The 17,226-nt window shown below is 47.0% G+C and overlaps 1 protein-coding gene across 1 annotated transcript in view; it reads left to right on the forward strand.

Annotated features, from left to right (window-relative positions):
• The first annotated feature begins 14,108 nt into the window (after positions 1-14,108).
• map3k5 (mitogen-activated protein kinase kinase kinase 5) overlaps positions 14,109-17,226 on the forward strand; it is a 144,723-nt gene continuing 141,605 nt past the window's right edge. Inside the window, exon 1 of the mRNA XM_078399739.1 lies at positions 14,109-14,767. Within this exon, the coding sequence (XP_078255865.1) occupies positions 14,398-14,767 (370 nt within the window). The 5' untranslated portion in view covers positions 14,109-14,397. The remainder of the gene's footprint in view (positions 14,768-17,226) is intronic.

Raw genomic sequence — 17,226 nt, forward strand, 5'->3', positions numbered from 1 at the left:
GCTGCAACGCACTCTCGCGACGCAGTCGTCAACACGCAACAGAACGCGAGCCCAGATCCGGCGGCGCGCGGCCGCTGCCGTAGAACGCGAGCCCAGATCCGGCGGCGCGCGGCTGCTGCTGTAGAACGCGGGCCCAGATCCGGCGGCGCGCGGCCGCTGCTGTAGAACGCGAGCCCAGATCCGGCGGCGCGCGGCCGCTGCTGTAGAACGCGAGCCCAGATCCGGCGGCGCGCGGCTCCTACAGAACGCGAGCCCAGATGTGGCGGCGCGCGGCCGCTGCTGCCGAACGCGCATCTGGGCCGGCGGCCGCACGGCGAGGGGTAGGGTTGGGCTGCTTTCATGTAATTGGTGTTAACATTGCAAAATTAAAAGAGCCTTTTCATGAAAGGCTGCAACAAACTGTGTTCATTTAGACTGCAGTCTGGAGACGGTTTTCTCTCCAGAGATGATGCTGCCTGTCCCGCTGCGTTGCTGCAGCATTTTGTGTCTACGGTGTAAATCAGCATCTGCAGTTCCTTCCTGCACAGTGCTCATTTGGTGTGTGTAATCACTATCAGCTAAATTAGACGCAAGAAAAACAGGACGTTTACAAGCAAGGACATTTAATGATAGCGAAAATAAGCGAGATTTAACTAAATGCTTGTAAACCTCTGCTTGCTGTTTCCAAAGTTTGGCTCAGGATCTCTCACATTTTAACGACATTTACTGAACCTAATTTGTCATGTATAAATCCCTCCACGGCATGACTCCATACCAATGTAGTGGAGTCTTTCTTCACCCGCACCGCCCCCCTTAAAAAAAACTTTCTTCATATAATAATCAACTACACAAACAGGTCATGGTCCCTGGCATGCATATCGATATGTTCTCATAATATTTACAATATGTCAGCCTAATGATTTCTTCCCAAATGGTTTAGAGATGACAACATGGCACCTTGTCCAATTGATTAATTGAAAGATGCAGCATGAAAGCAAGACGCTCAGCCCTCCGTGTCCACCCCGACCATCAAGCACCCGTTCACACTAATTCTATGTTATCCCAATTTTTCCATCCATTCCCCACACATTTGGGGTGATTTACAGAAGCCAATTAACCTACAAACTCACGTCTTTGGGCTGCGGGAGGAATCCGGAGCACCTGGAGGAAAGTCACACAAGTCACAGGGAGAATGTGCAAACCCCACTCAGACAGCACCCGAGGGTTGGGTCAAACCCGGACATCTGACGCTTTAAGGCAGCAGGCCCTGGAGTTTAGCGGTAGAAGGATACCATACTGTGACATTCCCCCGCTGAGCCTTGCAACGGCCGCACAAAACTTTGCTGCATCATACAGCGTGGGCCTGCAGCTTGGAGCTCACCAATTGGTAACATTTGCTTGTGATGTTCTCCAAACGCTGGAATGTCAACGCGATTTGTGCAGAACAAAGTGCACCATGGCCAAGTTGATAATCTTCCAGCACAGTTCAACATGTGTCTCAGTTTGCATCTCTGGGAACAGACGCCAGAATCCTGTGTAACACAGCTGGTCGGAATGAACCTGAACTTGCTTCCCCTTCCACTTCTTAAACAAAAACAGAAAATGCTGATAATACTCAGTTGGTCAGGCAGCAACTATGACAAAAGAAACAGAGCTAACATTTTGGTTTCGAGACCAGTGCTAGATGAATTCAGTAGAATATTCTGTTTCTCTTCCCACAGACACGGCCTGACCTGAGTATTACCACCTTTCCCTGTTTTTTCTCAAACTGCTGGAGCAGCATGGTGGCGCAGCGGTAGAGTTGCTGCCTTACTGCACCAGAGACCCCGGTTCGTTCCTGACTACGGGTGCTGTCTGTACAGAGTTTGTACGTTCTCCTCGTGACCTGCGTGGGTTTTCTCCAGGATCTCCGGTTTCCCCCCACACTCCAAAGACGTAGAGGTTTGTAGGTTAATTGGTTTGGTGTCATTGTAAATTGTCCCCAGTGTGTGTTGACAGCATTAATGTGCGGGGATCGCTGGTCGGCGCTGACACTATGGGCCGAAGGGACTGTTTCCAATAGACAATAGGTGCAGGAGTAGGCCATTCGGCCCTTCGAGCCAACACCACCATTCAATGTGATCATGGCTGATCATTCTCAATCGTACCCCCTGACTCCGCTATCCTTAAGAGCTCTATCTAGTTCTCTCTTGAATGCATTCAGAGACTTGGCCTCCACTGCCTTCTGAGGCAGTGAATTCCACAGATTTACAACTCTCTGACTGAAAAAGTTTTTCCGTGCTGTATCTCTAAACTAAACTAAACTATAACACTGCAGGAATAGCTTCAGTAGAATTATATTCTACAGAATTGTACATTGATCATGTAGAAACAAGAAACTGCAGATGCCGGTTTACAAAAAAAAGACACAAAGTGCTGGAGTAGGTCAGCGGGTCAGGCAGCATCTTAGAAGAACATGGATTGGTGACGTTTTAGGTCAAGAGCTTTCTTCAGTCCGAAGAAGGGTCCCGACCCAAACTGTCACCTATCCATTTTTTGTGAGATACTGCCTGACCTCCTGAGCTACTCAGGCACTCTATGTCTTCCTTTGTACTTTGATAATGAAAGCTTTGTATCTTTTAGTGTCTTAATGCCTTAAATGTCTAAATTAGTCACAATTTGTTAAAATTTGAAAGGTTATTTTGTACAGAAGAATCATGTCTCTGGCATGTCTAATGGATACAATGAAATTTGTTAATTTCATTCACAACATCACATAAGAGGAGAGACAATGTGATGTACGTATTGTCTCTGCTCTTTGTACATAGTACCTGATGATCAATGTTGAGGGTCGACACATTCACAAGGATCTTTTAAACAACTTTTTTTTCTGAGCTGGCTCTCTTAAGTATACTTCCATTTTATTAAAAACATTTAGAATTGATGATGTTTCTTTGATGAAACAATTGCTTGTTAATTTCTTACATCTGCATTATCGATCAATGTATACACTACATGCTGAACATGATTTCATGTTTCCTGTGCACACTGATTTGGGTAAGCAAATGTTTAGTACCCAATGAATAAATGCAATGGTAACACTAAAGCATTAAAAAATAAAATGATACATCTTCAAATTTTAGATGTACTCTGTATTTGTATTTCCTTTAGAGTAGAGGCTGAAGGGCTCTAATCTGCCCCACTGACCCTGATTTGCAGCTTTTGTAGATATTTAGGAAAACAGCGTGGAAACAGGCTCTTGGGGCTACTGAGTCCACGCCAACCACCAATCACCCATACATTAGTTCTACGTTATCCCACTTTCGCATCCGACACACTTGTGGCAATTTACAGAGGCCAATTAACCAACAAATCTGCACGTCTTTGGAAACCAAAGCACCTGGAGAAAACCCATGTAGCCACAGGGAGAATGTGCAAACTACAGCGCCTGTAGTCAGGATCGAACCTGGGTCTTCGGTGCTGTGAGGGAGCAACTCTACCACTGCGCCGCCCTGGGAGAGAAGAGAACCAGCACTGCTGTTTATTCATGATTGCTGATCAATTCCTGATGGAAAGTTAGCATGTACTAACATGGAACTAACGTGTACTAACAGCACTGAGTTCCAAATGGAGGCCTTCCCTACTATGTGTAGTTACAGCTTAAGTTTATTGAATTTGGGTAGCAGATGCCTCGACGATACCAAAGAATGAAGCCTGGAAAAGTTGAAGGGTTTGAGGGGAAGGAGTGCATTCTTTAATAATAGTTTTTCCTCATTCCACACATAATCAACCTGCTCTGACTTGCTACCAATGAGGTTCCAAAAAGCAAAGAACAGCAGTTCAGTACAGCAGCTACTCTAGGTCTGGTTTTCCCTAATCATGGTGTATATTTTCCTCAGGAGAAGCCATTGACCTGAAATCAGTTTGTCTCTCCTGCTGCATGACCTCCCCCAAGTACTTATAGTATTTTGTTGCTTGTTTTTATTTCAGATTTTCAGGATCTGTAGTATTTTGTTGTAGTTTATAATAATAATAATAAACATTTATTTTTTATAGCGCTTTTCCAAGTGCTCAAAGACGCTTTACAAAACAGTCAAGACATAAAAACAAACAGACAAACTGTCCTGACGGAGAAGCGGCGAACAAATAGCGCCAGCGTCCTCTCACGTCAGGGTCCGGCAGTAGACAATAAAGAACACAAGACACACAATTACAATTTTAACACAAACAGCCATCACAGTGATTGCTCCAGGCACACCCTCACTGTGATGGAAGGCAAAGAAAAGTCTTATCTCCTCCTCATTCTTCTCCCGTGGTGCCATGAGGCGATCGAGGCTCCCGACTTTTGAAGCCCCCACCGGGCGATGGAAAGTCCCAGGGCCGAGCCGAGCAGGCCGATGAAGGTCCTGAGCCTCCACCGGGCGATGAAGGGCCTGCGAGCGGGTTGATCAAACCTCGCCCTTCGGGGTGGTCGAAGCTGCTACGGCTGGAGCTCCCGAAAGCCGGTCGCCAGCTAGGGACCTGCGAACTCCCGATGTTGCGGTCTGCAGGGCCCACGGCCGAAGCCTCCGAGATGGTAAGTCCAGGCCCTGCGACCGGAGTCTTCAAAGTCGATCCCAGCTGGAGGCCGCCGACTCCACGGTGTTAGGCCATAGCGCGAACGGAGATACGACACGATAAAGGTTGCATCTCCATTGAGGAGGAGATTGAAAAAAAAGGTTTCCCCCCCCCCCACATGAACAGAGTTAAAAATAGATCAAAACGTACATTTAAACGATGACAATAGACAAAAACAAAAAAGACAGAGAGACTGCCGGTGAGCCGCAGCTGCAGAACGCAGCCACGCCCCCTATTGCAATCCACAAGAACCTATGCAACACACATAATTGGCAGAGACGTGGAGGAAGGAACAGCAGGTGCTGGTTTACACTGAAGACAGACACAAAATGATGGATTAACTCAGCGGGACAGGCAGCATCTCTGGAGAGAAGGAATGGTTGACGTTTCGGAGGTCTCGACCCAAAATGTCACCCATGCCTTCTCTCCAGAGATGCCGCCTGTCCCTCTGAGTTACTCCAGCATTTTGTGTCTAACTGACAGTGATCACAGATACAATATGACGTGACAATGTTATATTTTCCAGGTTGCTGCTTTAAGGATGAATATGAGAACATGTTTTAAGTTAACTTTAAGGGGTATTGGGGATGATGCTCCTCAAACTGCGGAATATTCTGGACAATACAGCTCACCCCCTCCATGACACACTGGTCTACCTGAGGAGTACCTTCAGCAACAGACTAGTTCCACCAAGATGAAGGACAGAACGCCACAGGAGATCCTTCTTCTCTGTGACTATCAAACTGTACAACTCTTCCCCCTTCTGTCGTGGGGTGGACTGAGACTGACTCCCCTCTTCCCCAATTTTAGTACATCCCCAATTCTTTCCACTCATCACTTTAATTTCATGTTTCATGTATTTTGTGTTTTTATGACTGCTTTTATGACCGTTGGCAGATCAATTTCTCTCATGGGATAAATAAAGTTGTATTGTATCGTATTGAAAGTATGTGGGATTTATGAAAAGTTATCGGTGAATCAAATTACTCATCTGCTTTCCGGTTGCCAAATGTGATTTATTTGTCTATTGTGTGGAATGTGTCAGCAATCTGGCTCAGCATCACATCTGTCAACAATTCCCTCCTCATTAATCTTTCTAAAAACTACAGCTTAACAACCTCACTATGATATGTAGGTAAACAAAATTAATGCAGTCAGCATGTAAATCAGGCAGATGCTAGAATCTGTATCAAATCAGCGGAGGATAGTCAGTGGATCAAGATTAATGTTTCAGATCGAGACCCTGTATCAAGACTTGATAGTATAAAGGGAACATAGACACAAAATGCTGGAATAACAGCAGGACAGGCAGCAACTCCGTAGAGAAGGAATGGGTGACGTTTCGGGTCGAGACCCAACTTCGGACTGAGAGTCAGGGGAGAGAGAAATGAGAGATAAGGAAGGGTACAAAGAGCATGTAAGGTGAAAAGGGCAAATGAAAGCAGACGATGATCAAGGAAATGTACAATGGTTCATTGTCGGCTGGGAGGAAGCTGACAACGAGGCATACAAATAGTAAAATTAACCAGGGGTACAGCGAAACTAGATGGAGAACTAGGGTGGGAGAGGGAAAGGGAGAGAGGAAAGCAGGTTAGACCAATCAATATTCATACTGCTGGGTTGTAAGGGAATATAGCCTGCATACAGATAGAGTCACAGAGTCACAGTGTGGAAACAGGCCCTTCAGCCCAACTTGCCCACAACGGCCAACATGTCCCACCTACACTAGTCCCACCTGCCTGCGCTTGGTCCATATCCCTCCAAACCTGTCCTATCCATGTACCTGTCTAACTGTTTCTTAAACAAGGGATAGTCCCAGCCTCAACTACATCCTCTGGCAGCTTGTTCCACACACCCACCACCCTTTGTGTGAAAAAGTTATTCCTCGGATTCCTATTCAATCATTTCCCCTTTACCTTGAACCTATGTCCTCTGGTCCTCGATTCCCCTACTCTGGGCAAGAGACTCTGTGCATCTGCCAGAACTATTCCTCTCATGATTTTGTACACCTCTATAAGATCACCCTTCATCCTCTTGCGCTCCAAGGAATAGAGACCCAGCCTACTCAACCTCTTCCTATAGCTCAGACCCTCTAGTCCTGGCAATGTCGTGGTTACCGGTGTTCAAAATGAAGCAGATGACACGGAGAATTCTTCAAGAAGTTAAAAGCCTTTATTTGCAAACAACGGCTGGAACAATCAGGATGTCAACCATCTGACTGCCCACAGTACACCGGGCAGCCTATTTTTATAGGATTATTCTAAACCTTATCTTCTTTACATTACCTCATACCTACACTCCTTTCTTCAGTCCTTCATTTCTTTGTAGTCACCCGTCTGTCCCGCCACCATTAAATCCCATTTAGTAATATATCCTTATCTCAATGCTCACATCCCTTCATACTTCGCCTCCCTTATTTCCCTGCTAGTCCATCCCTCACATCCATCCATCACCCCAAGGCCTATGTCTTTCCTTATCTCTTCTCTTGCCACCATTAAATCCTACTCATTGATGAATGTCTGCATCTCTTCACATTCTGCCACCCTTATCGTCTAGGCTAAAGCAAAGGTAAAGGCTAAAGCAAAGGAGTGTTATGTTACATAACACTCCTTGTGTCAAGGGTAAGGAATGTCTAGATCGCCTTAATTAGTTACAGAGAGGCGCCTAATGCCTAAGTAGTTACAAACCTTAAACAACAATGTATAAAATAATACCGTAACAATGTCTAATGTATAAAATAATATCGTATTATCTCCCATAGCAACGTTCCTCATCAATCTTTTCTGAACCCTTTCCAGCTTGACAATATCTTTCCTATAACATGGTGCCCAGAACTGAACACAATATTCTAAATGCGGTCTCACCAATGTCTTATACAACTGCAACATGACCTCCCAACTTCTATACACAATACTCTGACTGATGAAGGCCAATGTGCCAAAAGCCTTTTTGGTTACCTTATCTACCTGCGATTCGACCTTCAAGGAAACATGCACCTGCGCTATTAGATCCCTCTGCTCTATAACACTACCCAGAGACCTACCATTTACTGTGTAGGTCCTGCCCTTGTTAGACATCCCAACATGCAACACCTCACACTTCTCTGTATTGAGTTCCATCAACCATTCCTCAGCCCACCTGGCCAATCGATCCAGATCCTGCTGCAATCATTCACAACCATCTTCACTATCTGCAAAACCACTCACTTTTGTATCATCAGCAAACTTGCTAATCTGGAAGAGGGAGAGGGAGGAACAGGACAGGGGCTGGTTGGTGATGTGGAGCCACATGAGGTGGGATCAGAGATACACGCTGATGGGAGATAGGTTGAAACTGTAAGGAAAATAAACGTTTGGAGCCAGGTTGTGGGGAGCAAGGGGAGGTAGAGACTGAGGCTGGATGGTGATGTTGAACCAGCCAAGGACAGGGATGAGCAGATGGAATCAGATGGTGAATGGTGACAATTATGTTTAACAAGGGGGGTGGGGAAGGAAAAGGGAAACAGAGGGAGAGAAAATAGGTGAACCAGTGGGAGTGGGAAAGGAACACGAGGACTGTGGGTTTTCTGAAAGTGGAATATTAAATATGTTCACAACATTTGATTGTAGGTTACTCGAGTGGAATATAAGGTGTTGTTCTTCTAGTTTTCAATTGGTCTCACCCTGGTATAAACACCTCATAGCCCACTCGCCTGAATTTTCATTGGCTATGTGGGACAGTCCTTGTTCCAAACCTACTCCTAACTGTTTGTAACTCTGTTTAGCACCTGTTCCTAACTTTCTCCACATCAATGGATGGCACAGTGGTAGTTGCTGGCTTACAGCACCAGAGAACTGGGTTCGATCCTGACCTCTGTACAGAGTTTGTATGTTCTTCCCGTGACCGCGTGGGTTTTATCCGGGTCCTCTGGTTTCCTCCCACGTTCCAAAGACGTACAGGTTTGTAGGTTAATTGGCTTCGGTAAAAATTGTAAATTGTCCCTAGTGTGTTGGCTAGTGCTAATGTACGACGTGGACTCGGTAGGCCAAAAAGGCATCTTCTCGTGCTATATCTCTGAAGTCTAAAGGTCAATGACTGCATTGGTGTTGCCTCGAACCCATCAATTTTATCGCCATTGCTATTAACTTCCATTTTACTCTCAAATTCTGTTTCTCCATCTCTGCTCTCAAGATGAGGATTCCCATTCCAGGACTACCGAAATATTCTCTTTGTTCAGGAAACGCGACCTCCTCAACTGCAATGAATGGAACCTTCACTCACACCCCCCCCCCCCCCCCTCCTTTGGCTCCCCGACCCCCTTTTGGATCCCGGGCCCAGGTACGATGTATTCCCTGCACCCCCCTCTCAGAGGCCTTGCCCTCTGATTTCCTTTCCTACTCTTAACAATCTACCCAGTTCTCTCTACTTTTGTTCACCTTTTCCATCTCCCCATCCTTACCTCTGGTTACCTAGGTTCATCACTCTCCCTCACCTGGTTCCATCTATTCATCAGGCACATATGTCCACCCGTTTCTTCTCCCTTCCTACCCTCTTCCCATACTTAGTTCCATCTGTCCATCAAACCTCTGGTGGCCCCACTTATCACCTTCCAGCCTTAGTCTCTACTACCCCCTCTCCTCAATCTGGCCTGGTTCCACCCATCACCTACCACAACCCCTGTCTCAACCCTCCCTCTCACCATCAGACCATCACACAACCCAACCTCCCTTCCATTGTCTCCATTTAAACCTCGCGCTGCCTCGGCAAGAGCAGCAGCATAATCATGGATGGGTCTCACCCCAGCCATTCCCTCTTCTCCCCTCTCCCATCAAGCAAGAGCTACAGAAGTGTGAAAACATACACCTCCAGATTCAGGGACATTTTCTTCCCAGCTGTTATCAGGCAACTGAACCATCCTATAAACAACTAGAGAACGGTCCTGAGCTATGATTAGACCTGGGTGTCCTTGTACATCAGTCACTGAAAGTTAGCTTGCAGCTACAGCAGGCAGTGAAGAAAGCTAATAGCATGTTGGCCTTCATTTCGAGAGGATTTGAGTTAAGGAGCAAGGAGGTCCTACTGCAGTTGTACACAGCCCTGGTGAGACCACACCTGGAGTATTGTGTGCAATTTTTATCTAATTTGAGGAAGGACATTCTTGCTTTTGAGGAAGTGTAACGTAGGTTCACCAGGTTAATTCCCGGGATGGCAGGACTGACACATGAGGAATTAATGGGTCGACTGGGCTTGCATTCACTGGAATTTAGAAGGATGAGACATAGAAACATATAAAATTCTTAAATGATTGGACAGACTAGAAGCAGGAAAAATGTTCCCGATGTTGGGGGAGTCCAGAACCAAGGATCACAGTTTAAGAATGAGGGGTAGGCCATTTATAACAGGTATAACAGGTATAACAGAGCTTTATTTGTCGTTCGGTACCGAAGTACCGAACGAAACTACATAGCAGTCATAGAAAGAAAAAAAAGAACACAAGACACATAACCCCAACACAAACGTCCATCACAGTGACTCCAAACACCCCCTCACTGTGATGGAGGCAACAAAACTTCCACTCTCTTCCCCACGCCCACGGACAGACAGCTCGTCCCCGACCGACCCGCACAGTCCCCGCACCGGGCGCTGAAACGTCTCGCGGCCGAACCGGGCGATGAAAGGCCCGCGACCAAGCCTTGCGCAGCTAAGTCCCATGGTCGAGCCGCACCGGGCGATGTCAAGTCCCGCAGCTGAGCCGCACCAGCGATGAAAAGTCCCGCAGCCGAGCCGCACCGGGCGATGTAAAGCCCCGCGGCCGAGCCGCACCGGGCGATGTTAAGTCCCGCAGCCGAGCCGCACCAACGATGTAAAGCCCCGCAGCCGAGTTGCACCGGGCGGTGTTAAGCCCCGCAGCCGAGCTGCACCGGGCGGTGTTAAGCCCCGCAGCCGAGCTGCACCGGACGGTGTTAAGCCCCGCAGCCGAGCTGCACCGGGCGGTGTTAAGCCCCGCAGCCGAGCTGCACCGAGCGATGTTAAGCCCCGCAGCCGAGCTGCACCGGGCGGTGTTAAGCCCCGCAGCCGAGCTGCACCGGGCACTGTTAAGTCCAGCGGCCAAGCCGCACCGGGCGATGTAAAGTCCAGCGGCCAAGCCGCACCGGGGGATATTAGGCCCCGCAGCCGAGCCGCACCCCGCGCCGTGAGGAAGAGAAAAGTCCCCCCCCCCCCACACCCACCCACACCACCACCCCCTCCCACACATACACAACCAAAAATATATATATAAAAACCATCCCAACACCGACACACAACAAAAAAAAGGAAAAAAAAAAGACGGACAGACTGCTAGTCAGCCGCTGCCGTTAGGCGCCGCCATCGCTGAGATGAGGAAATTTCCACCCAGAGAGTTGTGAATCTTTGGAATTCTCTGCCACTGGAGGCAGAGGAGGCCAATCACTGGATGTTTTCAAGAGAGAGTTAGATTTAGCTCTTAGGGCTAAGGGAATCAATGGATTTGGGGAAAAAGCAGGAACGGGGTACTGATTTTTGAAGATCAGCCATGATCATTTTGAATGGCGGTGCTGACTCAAAGGGCCGAATGGCCTACTCCTGCACCTATTTTTCTATGTTTCTATGACGTTACTGGACTTTATCTTCCACTAAACGCTGGCAAATTAAAGAAAATAAACATTTCAACATGTTATGTATGGGAGGTGTGAAAAAAATCACATGAAGAATAAACTTTTACTTGAATCCCATACAGTAAAGTGTCTGTCCCTGTCTGTTTTAATATAAAAACATAAATTTGTGGAGAATCCTTGCAGGTCAGGCTCCATCCGTGGGAAGATAATATTTCAGATTTAAGCCCTTCATAGGATCTATTATCTCCTTCCAGAGTTATCGCCCGACTTGCGTGGTTTTTCCTGATTTTATTTTAGAATCTCAACATGTGCAGTTTTTTTGTTGATTTTCATCCATTCTTGATGCCTCTTAAAAACAGGCATTACACAAAAATCTGAATTTTGCTTGGGAATTATATTGTATAATTATTTGCTTAGGAAGAAAATTAGGTTTGAACCGAAGATAGACATAAAATGCTGGAGTAACTCAGCGGGACAGACATCTGTGGACAGAAGAAATGGGTGACATTTCGGGTGGAGACCCTTCTTCAGAAAGATATGACCAATAAATTTTGGGTCTGAAGAAGGGTCTTGACACAAAACTTTACCCATTCCTTCTCTCTACAGATGCTGCCTGTCCCGCTGTTACTCCAGCATTTTGTGTATAATCATTATACCTTGGCTTCACCAAGTAAATCTGGAGTATTGTGTGCAGTTTTGGTCTCCTAATTTGAGGAAGGACATCCTTGCTATTGAGACAGTGCAGCCAGTGTAGGTTCATGAGGTTAATCCCTGGGATGGAGGGACTGTCATATGAGGAAAGATTGGAAAGACTAGTCTTGTATTCACTGGAGTTTAGAAAGATGAGAGGGGATCTTATAAATTAGATATATAAAATTATAAAAGGATTAGACAAGCTAGATGCAGGAAAAATGTTCCCAATGTTGGGGGAGTCCAGAACCAGGGGACACAGTCTAAGAATAAAGGGGAGATAATTTTAAACTGAGGTGAGAAGAAACCTTTTCACCCAGAGAGTTGTGAATTTGTGGAATTCTCTACCACAGAAGGCAGTGGAGGCAAATTCACTGCATGAATTTAAAAGAGAGTTAGATAGAGCTCGAGGGAAGAGTGGAATCAAGGGATATGGGGAGAAGACAGACACAGGTTACTGATTGTAGATGCTCAGTCATGATCACAATGAATGGCGGTGCTGGGTCAGCTCCTAGACTGTGGAACAGCATCCCTCTCCCCATCAGAACTGCCCCCTCCATCGACTCCTTTAAGTCCAGGCTCAAAACCTATTTCTACTCCCTAGCGTTTGAGGCTCATTGAGGAGGCGCTGTGAACTGTTTGCGTGCTACTGTATGTTTCATTTTTTTCCCATTGGAACCTAATCAGATGTACAGCACTTTGGTCAACGTGGGTTGTTTTTAAATGTGCTATACAAATAAAATTGACTTGACTTGACTTGACTTGGGTCGAAGGGTCAAATGGCCTCCTCCTGCACCTATTTTCTCTGTTTCTATGCAAATACATAATTGAAGCTATGGAGGGCGTGCAGCGTAGGTTCACTAGGTTAATTCCCGGAATGGCGGGACTGTCGTATGTTGAAAGGCTGGAGCGATTGGGCTTGTATACACTGGAATTTAGAAGGATGAGGGGGGATCTTATTGAAACATATAAGATAATTAGGGGATTGGACACATTAGAGGCAGGAAACATGTTCCCAATGTTGGGGGAGTCCAGAACAAGGGGCCACAGTTTAAGAATAAGGGGAGGCCATTTAGAACGGAGATGAGGAAGAACTTTTTCAGTCAGAGAGTGGTGAAGGTGTGGAATTCTCTGCCTCAGAAGGCAGTGGAGGCCAGTTCGTTGGATGCTTTCAAGAGAGAGCTGGATAGAGCTCTTAAGGATAGCGGAGTGAGGGGGTATGGGGAGAAGGCAGGAACGGGGTACTGATTGAGAGTGATCAGCCATGATCGCATTGAATGGTGGTGCTGGCTCGAAGGGCTGAATGGCCTACTCCTGCACCTATTGTCTATTGTCTAAGCCTGACTTGGCCAAGGGAGAACCCAAGTTCTATCCTGATATCTCAATGACCTGATCTCAGCCAATTCATAAGTACAGGAGCAGAATGTACGCCGCCATTCAATCATGGCTGATCGACCTCTCCCTCTTAACCCCATTCTCCCCATAGAAGGCAGAAGAACTGCCTTCTCCCCATCACCCCTGACACCCAAACCATCATATCCTTAGTCCCAGCATATCCTAAAACTCGCACAATTGATGGCCAGGTTAGTCGGGTGGGAAAATAACAAGCAATCCCCATAACTGAACACACACCATGTCTAACCGCACTCAAATTAAAATGATTATTTTTTAAAGGTGTCTCCTCCTGAATCGGGTTTCACCAGGAAGCCACATGGAGGAGGAGGAGTGTGGAAGGCCATTTGGAGGCGGAGCGAGGCTCGTTATTGGTTCAAATATAATTACTAAGGATTTTCTGATGGAGCCCTCTGGGAATGGAGTCGAAACTCAGAAAAGGGCGGGAGCTTTTGTGAATAGCCCGTGTAAATATTGACATTTCTGGTTGCAATTGGACCGTCATACGTCTTTGGCGATTTCCAAGTACGTACTTGGTATGCAATGAATGTGACCAACCGAAACCCACTTCATACTTGAAACAAAGCTCTTACAAGGATAACAAGCAAAAAAAATAAAATAATTTGCAATAAAGAAAGAAACAAGCCTGAAGTATGACGTGAATGTATAAAAAATTCCACCGGAGAATAGTTGGAGGCGGCTTATTTGCAAAATTGTTGAGCCCTGTGCTTTTCCCACGCCCCTTGCTGTACTGCGAGCGACCATTAGGTTGCACGTTGTCCTATTTTGGTCATCGGACGGCCCCTTAAAAGTAGACTTAGAACTGACTCGCCTGCGCTTGTCAGTGGCACACACACACACAGAGCCCGGAGCAGATGAAGTGCTACATATATAAACATCGCTGACTTGGACTCCAGCGCTCACTTTGAAATTTGTGCGTGGGATTTTTTTTGCAAATTAATGCGACTGATTTGCATTCCCGGAAAGAGCGGGCGGGGGGTGCTGAGGAGGAACTGAGAAACGATCATTTTTCTTTTTAAAAAAAGTCTCTCATGCGGTGCCAGAGCAGAGGAAGCCGGATCGGTAGACTCGCTGTGTTGTTGCAGGCAGAGGCTCAGCGTGCAACATGAGTGCAGACAGGAGGGACAGTTCCTCGGGGACGGTGGCGGCGGTAGTGGTAGCCCCGGCTCCCGCTGAAGGAGTCGCCAGGACAATGCTCTCCCCGGCCTCCAGCAGCGTCCCAGCCGGCACTTACTGGCAGGACCACACTGCGGCCGCCACCTCGCCCGCCTTGGTGCCCTCAGCCCGGCTGAAGAACAGGCCGACCACGGTGGTGTACGTGGTGAACGAGGCGGCCCCGCTGCAGGTCGCCGAGAGCCTGGCGCTGCAGTGCCTGAGAGAGGCATGTGATGGAGTCAGGGCCGACCTGCAGACTGTGCCCTTCGAGAAGCTGGATTTCGGGGAGACCGCAGTCCTGGACTATTTCTACAACGCAGGTAAGGCGAGTGAGAGCGGGAGACCTGCATGCTCTAGACCTGCAGGCGTTTACACCTCCCTCTCTATCTGTATACGAAAATAACTGCAGATGCTGGTACAAATCGATGTATTCACAAAATGCTGGAGTATTTTGCTGGAGACCTTAAGGGTCTCGACCCGAAACGTCACCCATTCCTTCTCTCCCGAGACGCTGCCTGACCTGCTGAGTTACTCCAGCATTTTGTGACTATCTGTCTCTCTCTCTCTCTCTCTCTCTCTGCAGCCTCCCCGCACAGCCCAGAGAAAGTTCATGGGCAAGAAACATGTTCAGAACACCAGGGTGACCCTTTAACCTCACCCACACAGTTCACGTAGCCGGTACCACTGACACAGCAAGCAACCAGGACGAGATCAAACTCTTGCAGGGGCTATCGCCATGTTTAAGAAACATTTAGACAGGCACGTGGATTGGACAGGTTGAGAGAGAGAGAGAGAGATGGGCCAAAAGCAGGCGGGTGGGACTAGTGTAGATGGGGGTATGTAGGTCGGCGTGGACAAGCTGGGCTGAAGGTCCTGTTTCAACATTGTATGAGTCATTTATGTGCCGCATTTGGAGTCTCTTATATTGGAAGCACAGCGGGCACTTGAATGAGGGATACATATAGGACAGGACTCTTCCAGCCTACTCTACTCTCTTCCCCCCCCCCCCCCCCCAACAAAAAATAATCAGTCTGTAGAAGGGTCGCGACTCTGACGGCCACCTAACCATGTTCTCCAGAGATGCTGCCTGGTCCACTGGGTTACTCCAGCACTTTGTGTCCCAAAGTTATAATTCCTGTTTGATGGAACCAGGGGAAAGGGGAGAGGGAGGGAGGGAGGGAGAGGTCTTCCACCTGAGAGAGGACAGTTTAACATATTTTCCTTCAGGAACACACCCTCAGCTGTTGCGTTAGCTGTGGTTTTCCATGAATTACTCTCCAGAGAAGTGTATTAAAGCCGTAACTTTTACTGCCGTTTCGGCGAAAGAGTAAAAAATAAGTTGGATTCACATGAAACTCGTTGTCAGAATTGACTCTTACTCGACTGGTGCTGATATGTTGAGACTCCGAACCAGTGTGTGTTTTAACTTGTTTGGCACATAAGCCCGCCTGTCTAAACGGCACCAAGCGATTGATGTCAAGGGCTTCAACGTGTTTCCAAACACTCGCCTTTTCCCCCCCAGAAAATTGCAGCCGCAGCGATGATGAAATTAGCAAATGAAACGGGACCGGTTGGAGTTGAATGAAGTAGGCGAAAAGCAGAGAGAAATCACGAGAAAAAGACTCGCTCGGCTCAATGTATCAATAATAGTAAAACAAAACTGGGCAACCTAGTCCCACCTTCCCCAGTAAATTAACCGATGTTAAACGTGATTAACAGCGATACTGCAGTAAATTCGGTAACATTGTGTTCCTGTCTTCTGTATTTGTTCTGGAGATTGATGAAACTGTCCATTCATTACCTTTGGCAGAAGTATTTGGTTCTTGGTTGTTGTATGAATCTCTTGCTAGATTTTGTGTGGCCTTGATCCAGATTTAAGACAATTTTGCTCTGTATCTAAGATTCTTGCAGCTACAGAGGCAGCAGCACAACCTAATTCAGGAAGATTCTGCAATATCAGGCTGAGATTTAAGGATAGACACAGAATGCTGGAGTAACTCAGCGGATCAGGCGGCATTTCTGGACAAAAGGATTACGTGACTTTTTAGGGTCGAGACCCTTCTTCAGGCTGAGTCAGGGGAAAGAGGAACCGGAGATATAGACGGTAGGACAAATGAATGGAAGATATGCCTATATCTGCCGCTTCCCCTTCCCTTGACTGTCAGTCTGAAAAAGACGAGTCCACCCAAAATATCATCTATTCCTTTCCCCCAGAGATGCTGCCTGATCCACTGATTTACTCCAGCTTTTTGTGTGTGTCTTCGGTTTAAACCAGCATCTGCAGCCCCGCCCTGCACAAGGTATGTGAATGGTTGGGCTCTTAACAATACATGCCGTTTTCGTGTGTATTAGCGTGTGTCTGTTTGGCTCTCAGTGAGATTAACAAACACGCAAGTTTCCACACACACACTTCAGCAAATAGCAACCAAGGCAGTGCTGACAGCGATGGGGGAAATTGATGAGTGGAATGAGACAAATTGGATTTGAAGCAAGTGAATTATGGAAACATGGAAAATTAATGACCAGGAAGACATCCATTTGGCCCATGGAGTCTGAACCAGTTGGAAAGGAACTTGTCAGCTTGATCTTCCTTCTTTAGTCAGTGGGTGATGAGTCTGTGGAATTCTTTGCCACAGAAGGCTGTGGAGGCCAAGTCGATGGATATTTTTAAGACAGCGATAGATAGATTCTTGATTAGTACGGGTGTCAGGGGTTATGGAGAGAAGGCAGGAGAATGGGGTTGAGAGGGAGAGATAGATCAACCATGATTGAATGGCGG

The sequence above is a fragment of the Rhinoraja longicauda genome, chromosome 5 (assembly GCF_053455715.1).
Source record: "Rhinoraja longicauda isolate Sanriku21f chromosome 5, sRhiLon1.1, whole genome shotgun sequence".
Classification (NCBI taxonomy): Eukaryota; Metazoa; Chordata; class Chondrichthyes; order Rajiformes; family Arhynchobatidae; genus Rhinoraja; species Rhinoraja longicauda.